Raw genomic sequence first — 11,689 nt, forward strand, 5'->3', positions numbered from 1 at the left:
TCCCTTTAACATAGAGTTTAGTCACAAATTAGATGCATATATGGATGATCATATGGTCTGAGGATATAAGTTGAGGGCTTAACTTGATAACTCGTCTAGTGACGATTAGAGCAAATAGGAATTCATCTATATACAACATAATGACTAATATGCAAGTCCTCAAGTTGCATCGTCAAGTACTTACGTGATTTTTAATCAAATCTCATTAGATAACTTTCAACAATACAAGTAAACCCTAAATTCGTTTTTATTACGTAGATTCATCTCTCTAATAATTTTACTCATTATCCATTTGTAGATACCTAATGGCTAATCGAGTCCACAATTTTTTATACAGGAAACCGTAATTGCAGCAAAGCTGGACAGCCTGTACTGCTGGTGTGGCGGTGGGAACAAAACCATGTGCTGTTGAACTTGTTTTACTTATTTATATATGCATATGCTGGCTATGCAGCTATGCAGCTATGCTTGTATTGGTTTTGTTAAGTATATATAAGACATAAAAACAGGTGGAAGAATTAAGTTGGAACACCAAGACAAGATGCTCAAATTCTGATACATATAATTTATATTTATATTTATATTTATCTGCACAATTGAAGAACCTAATCCCGAATCACATCCCAAATATGAAATAAAGGATATAATTCTTCTCTCCAGCTTCTGCAGGAGCAGCAAATTCAAGCTTCACCTTTGCCTCCTTTAGAAGTTAATGATGTATATTGCAGCTATTAAAGGCCTTTTTTTTCTTCACAAATCACAATGATGTACTGATGGAAAAAAAAAAGAAAAAAAAAAAGGAATTACTAGCCAAAATTCGTTCATACTGAACAGATGAGAAAAGTATTGTCAACAAAAGCAATGGGGTGTAGAAGACATGAGAGAGAAGATGAGTGCGGGAGTTGAGTTGAGAGGAGAGAGGAAGATCAGGTAAACAGCGTAAGTTTAATAAAAAGGAAACAAATTTATTATAGGTGATGTGGCATTAACCATAAGCATTGGATTATTTGGATGGTCTAAATTTTATGAAATGCGGGTAATTGTGCATAAACTCGGGATTCGTCAAAGGTTGTTTTTAAATGGACCAAGAAATGGAACTGATTCCCAATACTAGTTCATTATATGTTTTTGTTTTCTTGGTACTTCTGGATCCGGTGGTATATCTCTCCTTTTTATTCTTTTGGTATTGTATTCGCTTTAACCCACATAAGATAGTGGCTGCATTTCCTTTGGTGCATTCTCCATTTACCTGATCTCATTCCGTTGTTTTGATATCTCTGTATTCCACAAGAACATAAACTTTTTCTTTTCTTTTCTCCCAAACAACATCCTCAAATTGTCTCCCCTTCTTTAATGAGAGGGACAACAATCAGAATTTGATGGGATGGTCACATGGGCTCATATCTCACCCATTTGCATTCGTTGGAAACAAAGGTACTCTCAGATAAGATTATTTAGATTAAATATTATAATGTCTCATGTCTGGGCATTAATTTTCCAGATCTTACTTGTGATTACAAACATGCTGTAAAATCATATTAATATTTATAATGAATTAATGACACCAACTACATATATCTTGGTGAATCAACTATGCCTTTTTGTATATATATATATGTTTATTTTGGAGATCCCAACATGTGATCATTAGCATATTTTGGAGTTCTTCTAGAAGCTTAATTATTCATGAATTAGCAGTGATCATGCTCAAAGTCTCAATCATATTTTTTTTTTTTTTAAGAAAAAGAAAAATAGCTATTATGTTTGATTTAAAAACTCCAAAGAGGTCTAATTTACGTTTTTTTTTTCTTCTTTCCAAATTTTGAGAGCGCAATTCACAAGCATCATGGCCCGTTGTAGTTTATATACTGTTTTACGTAGGGCCACAAACAATTCAAATTAAAACAAAACATCACCTTCTCACAAGTCATTCAATCATAGACAAGTAATTTTCTCTTGCTGTCAAACTATCAACAGTAACATATATATATATATATATGATTAGTAATTCTTCTTCTTCTTGCTGTAAAAAGTCTATTCAAAATTTCCACGCCTCTATAATCATGGAAGAACTATTTGTAAATTATTTAACAATATTGACCACATCAGTCAAAATGGTGTGAAAATGATATCATATAACCCCTAATTATGTTGAGAAATTCTCATGCAATTGGGATGACACTTTTTACTATTTCCGACCAATAACACAATGATAAGTGAGATAGCTCTTAATTAGGAGATTAAAGTCAAAACAAAACATTAATAATAGTTAAAGAAAAAGGTTTAAGGAGAAAAACATAGATATGACTTTGAAAGTGGTATCAATAATATATGGAGAAACGTGGTGTTAGGCACAACACAAAAGGGTTTCACATTGCTCGGTAGAAATATATTAACTTGCAAATTTGAAAAAAACACACATCAACTTGCACATTAGTTGCACATAAAATATGCATTAGGTAATATACAAACCTTCTCAATTTCAACAAAGTGGAAGGTTGAGCTTTGCTAAACTCTCAATGTCAAAAATCCATTCATGGTTGTATTATTGTATAGTGGGGTGGTTCATGTTATTGACCTTGGTTGTCGATAAAATTTTATATACACCCGATTACATCTTTTTTTATGTCTACATCATCACGTGACAGAGTGTATTTGTAAACACAAAAGAGTATGCAATCAATTACATATTAAGACTTTCTTGTCTATGTCGAAGATGTATAGTACACCCTTGATATTTTGAATATGGTGATTCTATTGATACCCAAAATTGTGTCGAGATACCTAAGTCAGTTATGAAGTTGAGTGTCTAGAGACACTCAACACATAAGTTAGAATATTTCCTTTGGTCGATTATCAATATTCCTACCCTTAAAAAAAAAAAAAAAAGGGCACTCCCTAATAAATCGGGGGAAGAAAACATAGCTGGCCCAAATGAAAATGGCTGTTCCCTCAAGCCCAGCTTAAGCCCACTTACTATTTTATTTTATTTTATTTTAATTTTATGGTTGAGAACTTTTTTTATTTAGAGAGGCGATAATATTAAACTCATACATACTGTACGGATGCTAACTAAAGTACTCGACTCATGACGTTTTTTGAAAGATCAATTGATCCAAACTACTACACAGCTTATTTGTAGAGCCTCAGGCATTTAGTGGAGTTGAAGTTGGTATGACAATGCATGCAGCCATTAATATTTAAGTGAAGTGCCGAAAGCAACTCATGGACTTTGGAGGATGAAATCTCAGCTCATCTTTATGTGATTGGACAGCTGATCTCTAATAGAGCCAATCTTTCACTAATTTTTATGTATTTATTATTTAATTGTCAGGTCTATGTTTCCATTTACATTTGCAATGTCAAACCTAGTACAATAAGAAGTGATCTAGGCATGATGATTTGGTGATGCACTTCCATGAGCAATGCCTCAAAAGAGAGAAATAAATATTAAAGGGAAAAAGAGAAGAAGCAAAAATGATCTAACTACAAGGTGTGGTGCGGTTGGTAAACTGTCACCTCTAGCTAGCGAGTTGCCTGATGCTTTAATGGCAGGGGTTCGAAACCCGTTAGAAGCACTTTGTGGCCAGAAACAAGCCGAACCCCGAAAGAGGATTAATTTCACCCTTTAGATGTGGGAACACCTCATGATATTTACCCAAAAAACAAGGATCTAATTTGGGCCATAATTTGTATACTTTAAATCGACCCATTTTATGAGGTTAATTGGTCTGAAATCTATCAACCCATTTTACATCTATGCATGGCATTGTTTCGTTTTTGTTGTGTGTAAGTAGCTGTAGAGATGAAATCTCACAGTTGGGGTTGGCTTTTTTTAATTGGGCTTAGGTAAAACTAACACTAATTTTTTTCTTGTTCAAATTAGCCCTGGGCTAAAGTCCACTTGATGGGTACCAAATCGCTGCCCCGTCATCCACGCAGATGTTGCCCCGTCACATCTGAAAGTACAATATGGTCTAAAATCTTAGAATGACATAAACAAAAGAATAGATAAGCCAATAGCAAACCCTCTTCTTAGAAAGTCGTTCATTCTACGCAATGCCATTGGCCCATTGACGCAGTACACGCTTAAATCCATTCCTCCAAACTCCTCCATCTAATCTAACTTATCCAACAAAAAATCCACGTGTGCAAGCTGTCCGCGTGTCCGCGTTGACGCGTCAACACCCAAGCTCCAATCCCCTGCGTACTGTATGTACGCACCTAAAACCCAACCAACCAACAAACAGTTGCCAGATAATGTCAACTCACGTGACAGTCACGTGCATGTCCCGAAAATGGTGTGTTCTCTTCTCTCCGAAAACGTGTAAAGTAATGGCGAGCGCACACGGAGTTACATTAAACACGGGCGTTTGGAGGCGCTGGACTTTCCTTTCGCATAGAGACTTGGCCATGCATACAAAAAGCTTTAGAAAACCATAGCTGTCATCTCACTTCTTTTACGACTCAATAAAGAAAGACCTCCGATACATTACAACTGTTCAGAATATCATCTCCCCTCTGTTTTATTCATTTCCTCTCTCAACCCCATTAATTCTCTGCACACTTTTTTGATTTTCTACCGAATAAAGAAAAGACCTTTCGGTACATTCAAATAAAAACAGAGCCAATACCCTCCTCTCCCCTCTCTTTTATTAATTTCCTCTGCAAACACATTTTGGTTTCTTCACAGAAAAAGGAAAAAGGGATTGAAGAAGATGAAGTGGTCGCCATGGACACGTGGGGGAACAAAGAGGTTCCATGTCAAGGTCAACCAGTTAAAGCTTGAAGGGTTTGACTACAATGGAAAGGTGGTGGGGGATGAGAAGCAGAGGGTTGGTGTGGTGGTTGAGGTGAAATGGAAAGGGTCTCAGGCTGGAGGGGCTGGAGCTCTGGTTCCATTCTATGGCAGAAGATCTTCACGGCACCAGAAGAATTACACCAGCCATAGGTTTCTGAGCAGAGGTCATGAGGTCGTTGAATGGGATGATGAATTTCAGAGCCTCTGTAGTTTTGGGTTGAAGCAAGGTGGTGCCTTTAGCCCCTGGGATTTGACTCTCACTTTGTTACATGTAAGTTTAAATTCTTATCCTTCATGGTTTTTTTTTTTTAATTTTAATTTTTAAAGATTAAGCATTTTGTGTAATTGTTGAATGTTTGAAATTGAAAGTATAATAATAATTTTTTAAATGTGAACTTTAGGGAGAGAGTGCAAAATTACAGAGTATGGTGGTTCTGGGGAAGGTTTCGTTGAATTTAGCAGAAATGGCTTCGAAGATGGAGTCTCAGATTCAGAGGAAGCTCTCTGTCACTTTGAAAATGGAAGGGATGAACCCCAGAGAAGCTACCCTTTTGGTAATTAAGTTCATTATTTATTTACTATTAATTTCTTTCTCATTTTTGTTTGTTTTTGGTAATTAGCTTCAAGAGTACATTAATGGCAAATTAAGGATACAGACAAGATTTATCATTTATGGTGTTTTCAGCTTTTGGTCATGTGTCATTTTTACCTGTACACTGCATTTGCTCAACTGTAAATTAATTGTATGAGCCGCTTTAATTGGAAATTAAGACCATGCTTAGCTATTTTATTTCCCATTTAAGGTAAAGAGAATTTTTGTTAGGTCACTCTCATCCTAATTAGGCAATAATATTAATACCCAGCATATTTATTTTCTTCAATTTTTGTGTTCATGATTCAGAATGTTTTCAGGGCAAGGGACTTGTAACTCCGGTGGTTACGAGCAGTTACTTACTCTGCACATGGGGTTCCCTCCCCAATATCATTTGTTTTAAATAAAAATAAAAATAATTTTATAAAATATTGTAGTGAAAATATTGCATTCTGCTAAAATACAAGTCCTTTTTCATTGTTCATGTTGTGGAACGGTGGGATCAATGTACTAGTTAATGTAAACAAATCTTGATAGGATCTTAGTTTTACTAAGTCTCAGCTTTAGCTCCCAAATAAAAAGAAAAGACAAGTTTGTAGTAATTAAATTAATGGTCTCGTTTTTTTTTCATTGTAAGCTTACGGCTTTTCAATGTCTGATTGATGGTGCCTTATGCAGGTTTGTCTAAGCTTTTCTGAGGTCAGAAACTCACATGACTCGGCAGGACTCGGTCAAGACTCGGCCGATTCAGACAAGGACAGGTTGCTTCGAGGTGTAAGCTACGCTAGGAGGTTTAGAAAGACAAGCAACAATGAGAGAAAGGGTCATGGGGACCGAGTCATGACTTATAGTGACTGGGACCAGTCATCCCTGTCCGACTCAGAAGGGTCGTCACCAGAAATTGAACTCAGCTCGAATGGTGTCAGTGCAGAGTTGAGTTCAAAGCCCGAGTTGGGATTGTCCCCGAGTTATTTGATTCAGTTTGACTCGGGCCAGAAGAGTTGGTTCTTGAGGAAGCGAAAGTGGTTGAGTGGCAAACCACCAAGGAGAAGAGAAGTGGAGCCCTTTGTTAAGAAGACTAGCAAGGCCAATGCACTTCAAATTTCTGCTAACAACAATCTCGGAGATTCTATACAGGTATGTAACCTTTTATTAGTTCAAAGTTGGGGTTAGGACAATGACATGGAATTCTTGCTATTTGGACCACATCTGCTCGATGATTATTTTTGTGGTAGAGACTTTTCTGTCACGTGACAAGTTGAATGACATGTGTTGTCCAGTTAAAATATGTCATGTGTTAAAAAATCTTAGTTAAAAATAGTTGGATGATATTTGCCACATAACCTGTCACGTCACAAGGAAGTATATGTTGAAGCTTTTCTCCATTTACTATCACTTTGGTGATTGTAGTTTTAATAGAGGTTAGACCAACTTACATAAAGTCACCTCTATTTAAAAAGTAGTCAACAACATAATGAGTAAATATATTGACCAAACAAAAAAACGTAATGAGTAAATATGAATCCTTCAAGCTTTGCTAAACATCAATGCTTCTTACCATAATTCTTTATGAGACAAAAGGATGTTCCCAAATGATGCTCATGCATGTGGATTTTCTTTTTCTCCAGAAATCAGATACTACTGTTGAATATTCTTCAAACCACCAACATGGAGATTGCATCACGAGTAGATGGGAATTAAAGGAAGTATTCAGCAGAGATGGGCTGGCAAAGCTCAAAACCAATGTGTTCTTTGCTTCTTTCGATCAACGGAGCGAAAAGGCGGCCGGAGAGAGTGCCTGCACGGCACTAGTTGCAGTCATCGCCCACTGGCTGCATTCAAACCAAGACTCGATGCCTACAAGATCCAAATTCGACAGCCTCATAACAGAAGGTTCCACAGAGTGGCAAAAACTCTGCAGCAACGAAACTTACATAAACTTATTTCCCAACAAACACTTCGACCTGGAAACAGTTTTGGAAGCTGATGTTAGACCTCTCGACGTTTTGCCTGACAAGTCTTTCATCGGATTCTTCAGCCCTGAGAAGTTCAAGTGCTTGAAGGGACTCATGTCGTTCGACGAGATATGGGATGAGATCAATAGAAACACCATGTTAGACAAACCAAGGATATACATAGTGAGCTGGAACGACCATTTTTTTGTGCTGAAGGTTGAAGCTGATGCTTACTATATCATGGATTCTTTGGGTGAGAGGCTGTTTGAGGGGTGTAACCAGGCATACATACTAAAATTCGACGATTCGAGCGTCATGTATGGGAAAGCAGAGAAAGCAGAGGCTGGCTCAGAGGACATTGCAGGGTCTGAGAGTAACAAGGAGGAAAGCCTAGAAGAAATTTGCAGTGGAAAAGAGTGTTGCCGACAGTTCATTAAAAGATTTCTTGCTGCCATACCACTTGGGGAGCTTGAGGAGGAAGAGAAAAAGGGGACAGTTTCTACTTTACCTCTCCACCAGCGTTTGCAGATCGAGTTCCACTACACCTCCTCTTCTTCCACTTTGTCTTCTGCAACTTCTTCCACTTACTCTCTCTTCTCAGGTGAAGAGAGTGCATAGAAATCAAGCACCAGAATTGTATAGAAGGGTTTTATTCCTTAACATTTTCTGATACTCTTGAGACTAGATAGATATTTTAATGAGATTTTAAAGTCGACTATATATCTATAGGTCACATAACCAAAATGAAAAATAACTCTAACAAAAGAAAAGAAAAATGTTCCAAGTTAGAGGATATGCTGAAACAAAGAAAGATGAGCATTTGTTTTGACCCCACAGATGGCCTTCACAATTTATCACCATTTGTACCAAGTTGCAAACAAAGAGCCCCATCCAGTCATTCATTAAAACATATACTTTTCTTTTGCCTTGTTTGTTAATCAAACAAGAAAAAAAGGGGGTTCAGAGAGACCGCAACCACAAAAGCATAATGGCTCGAGATAATTGTGTGTATTAAAGTGACATACTCCTTGTCCCCCACTCACACAAACAAAAATCTCCATCGAGTTCTTTCTTACTAAAATTTCCCCCAACTTCTATAATAGACCTGTATAAAGGCGGGCCCATAAGGACCATAACCTTATCTGTTACCACTAATGAATCAAAGAGTATTCTTTAAACAGTAAAGTTTAGGTTTGTGTTTGTGTGGAATGTCCTCCCTTTTTCCCATATACCTAATAATATCCAAACACAACCAGAAAAGAATAATCCTATCACCTATCCTATGAATCTCTTAGCCACACCATCACAAGGCCAATCTAATCAAACTCAATCTTTACACAAATTTGAACAAGTTCAAGCCAGTTTGAGAGAATGCGTAACTGCAAACCAGAATCTTCCACAAGTCAAAATTAAAGTTAATACCATAACTACATGAAGTTCTAGGTTCTAGAAAGCATCATGGGTGACATATCACCATTTCTACATTGCAGATCCGAAGTCCATTCCCTCATCTAATCTAATCTCAGATTCACTATTTACATTTCATGTCTTACAACACTGCAAGAGCAGCTCAGTTCATTACCATGTAATTGTAGCTAGGACGTACATCAAGATTGCAAAAAGAAGCTTTTGGCAGTACATAATCACTAAGCCGACATCAAGATCTCGAAGCAACTAACTTTACTAAAGCAGGAGTCAGTCTACAAACCTCCATTTCTCATACTTCCAGTCAAGTGACTAAAAGGAAGCTCTGGCTGCCTATAAAATTTGGTATCCCCTGTTGGGTGATTGAAAGCTGCCTTTCGCTTTCTCATTGTCGCTTGTACATTCACATATTCACCTTCAAAATTCAACCTACTTGAATACGAGTCTCTTGGGCCATATTCATTACCCTTACCAATGAAAGAGGGTCGTCTATCGAATTGTGGTTGTGACTGATCACTGCACATGGTCCCTTCCTGAGCATCAACATCTTTGACCTCTTCAGGCTGGCTGTTTTCACCGATTGAGTATTGAGTAGACAGTGGGCCTAACCGCAGAGACAAATCACACCCAACCGTACATGGGTTCTCGGTGTTGTCCCTGGTATCTGTTTGTGTATTGTCATTTGATTTATCTCCATTACAGAGCAAATTGGAAATAACTCCCATCTTGGCAGGTTCTATTGGGTCAGAAACTGGTTTAGGAAGGATAAGAAAACCAGGCTTGAGTTCTTCAAACTGAGGAAAATTTGCATAGTGCAGAGGGTATGAAGAAAAGTTAGATGTTGCCTTACTTTCCCTAGGGGAGAATTGGTCATAACCCGAAGGAGGAATATTTTCGGAAGCAATGCTGAATTTCATAGTAGTGCAGTCATTATTTTGGACAACAGGGAATCTAGAAGATTCAAAGCCAAGATGGGTTGTCATACTTTTGGGTTTCACAAAATTTGGACAATGAGGCCTAAACTGTGAATTGGATGTGTAATCCCTCTGACTAGCATTCTCTACTACGCTAGGAGAAATGCTAGGGACATCGGAAGTGATGGGAATCAGATAACACCGTGGATTAGTATGTCGTTGACTCCTCGAAGTTCTTCTTGGTATGCACCCCAAATTGAGAGCAGCTGGGTTGTTATATGAAAAATTAAGAGTTAACACAGAAAGAAAATGTACAATTAAAATTAGTAGTCTTATACATGGATAACAACCAAGAAAATACTAAACAATATCAAGAATTTATGTCTCATCCAAAATTTTATTAACAATGATGAAAACACAGATGCAGATATCCAGAGACTGATTCTGGCCCAAATTTGCAAACAGATTGAACCAGAAAAAAGTGAAGTCAAAACTGTTTTAGCTACCTTCAATACAAGGCTGAAGAAAGTCTCCAGTTTCAGTACCCTCATCACGCCGAATTATCGTGTTAATAGCATCATTTGTTCGGTCCCAAAGGGTTTTAAGGTCCATGTATTCAGCCTATAAAAGAACAGAGTTCCAAAGCACAAAACTTTACAAGAGCCGAATAAGTAAAACTTCAGCAATATACACCGCAGCTCTGTTCTGCTACTAAAAAATGTAGAAAATAGAAAAGGCAAAATTGAATTCTTAAAATCAATACTCATTAGCATCTAGAATAAGGGTAAGCAATTTTGGTTGAGATAAGAGCAGGAAAAGAGTAAAAGACTACCTCAGAATTTGCTTTGGAGTACATAATTTCTTCTGCTTTCAAGACAACAATAGGGAGCTTATCTTGCCATTCTTTGTTCTTCCTGGTAGCTGAGCTATGGATCTCATTCACAACCCTGAGCAAAACACATAAGTGATTACTATTTAGAGACAAATAGACATATGCACAAATGTAAAGTTCAACATTTCAAAACCCACCCAAAACCCAAAAAACAAAAAATACAAAAAGCAAAAATAGACATGCAAATTTAGAGTTGAGATGAGAGTGGGGAACCTGAAAATTTCTTTAATGAGAGAACCTCTCATGGGTTGGTGTCTCTCACTATGCCAAGCTCTTCTAACACACTCATATGGTCTTGGGCCTGATCTTGGCATCCTCACCAATTCACAGAGAGAGAGAGAGAGAGAGAGAGAGAGAGAGAGAGAGAAGCAAACTTCTTTAACTCCAATTGGGCTCTAATGAAAAAAGTTGTGAACTTGAGGCAGCTTCTGTCTGTGCTTTCTTTCTTCTTCACTGTGACTCCCTCAAAGACTTTTCTTTTCAAGACACTGACCCAAAATGCAGCAGTTCCACCAAGATTTCAAGTGAGCAGTAGAAGAGAGAGAGAGAGAGAGAGAGAGAGAGAGAGGCAACTGGGTCGGGTGTGTGTTTGTTTGCTATGCTTTTTTTATTTATTGGTTTTTTGAATGTCAGAAACTCAATAATTTCAAAGGGTTTCAATTGATGAGTTTGGTGTGTCCCCCACTCATCCACATGCCTGCTTCCCCTAACCCCAGGAGTCCCTCTCTCTTTTTTAATTGCTTTTGTTTTTTGGCTCTCTCCCTCTCTTCTGACCAGAACATTGATAATTCATGTATTCATGTGTTCATGGAATGGTGTGGGGGAGAGAGTTCAGAGTTCTGATGATATTTGTCACTGTCGGTCACCTTTAAGCAACCCCAACCTCACACACACTGTTAAATACATGGCTTCCCAACTCAGAAACCAACTGTACTCTACAACTGATCATGTGTACAATTTACACAAATTATTTGACCCAAAGACCAAATTTAAAAATATATATAATTTAGTCTAAAATCTACAATTTAGGGTTTAAAATCTATTCTCTAAAATCTCAATAACATTGTTTCATGACAATCACTCGCTTACCAATTGACGATAATTTTACAT

The 11,689-nt window shown here is 37.4% G+C and overlaps 2 protein-coding genes across 3 annotated transcripts; one reads left to right on the plus strand and one right to left on the minus strand.

The window, feature by feature from the left end:
* The first annotated feature begins 4,434 nt into the window (after nt 1-4,434).
* Nucleotides 4,435-8,068, plus strand: LOC110763764 (EEIG1/EHBP1 protein amino-terminal domain protein). The gene is made up of 4 exons (XM_021966610.2): nt 4,435-5,072; nt 5,203-5,355; nt 6,072-6,530; nt 7,022-8,068. Exons 1-4 carry the CDS (start codon nt 4,719-4,721, stop codon nt 7,964-7,966), a joined length of 1,911 nt encoding a protein of 636 aa, XP_021822302.1. The 5' UTR covers nt 4,435-4,718; the 3' UTR covers nt 7,967-8,068.
* On the minus strand, nt 7,565-11,412 carry LOC110763766 (histone acetyltransferase). Of its 2 annotated transcripts, XM_088244063.1 has the most exons (4): nt 10,793-11,412; nt 10,520-10,634; nt 10,194-10,308; nt 7,565-9,953 (listed from the first exon to the last, which is right to left on the minus strand). In XM_088244063.1, the coding sequence occupies exons 1-4, from the start codon at nt 10,891-10,893 to the stop codon at nt 9,049-9,051; spliced, it is 1,236 nt and encodes a 411-aa protein (XP_088100189.1). In that variant the 5' UTR covers nt 10,894-11,412; the 3' UTR covers nt 7,565-9,048. The 2 variants fall into 2 exon arrangements, with proteins under 2 accessions (XP_088100189.1, XP_088100194.1); XM_088244068.1 differs by lacking the exon at nt 10,793-11,412 and having other exon boundaries at nt 10,194-10,398; nt 10,520-10,581.
* Nucleotides 11,413-11,689: the final 277 nt, after the last annotated feature.

The sequence above is a fragment of the Prunus avium genome, chromosome 1 (genome assembly GCF_965620075.1).
Source record: "Prunus avium chromosome 1, drPruAviu1.hap1.1, whole genome shotgun sequence".
NCBI classification, from domain to species: Eukaryota; Viridiplantae; Streptophyta; class Magnoliopsida; order Rosales; family Rosaceae; genus Prunus; species Prunus avium.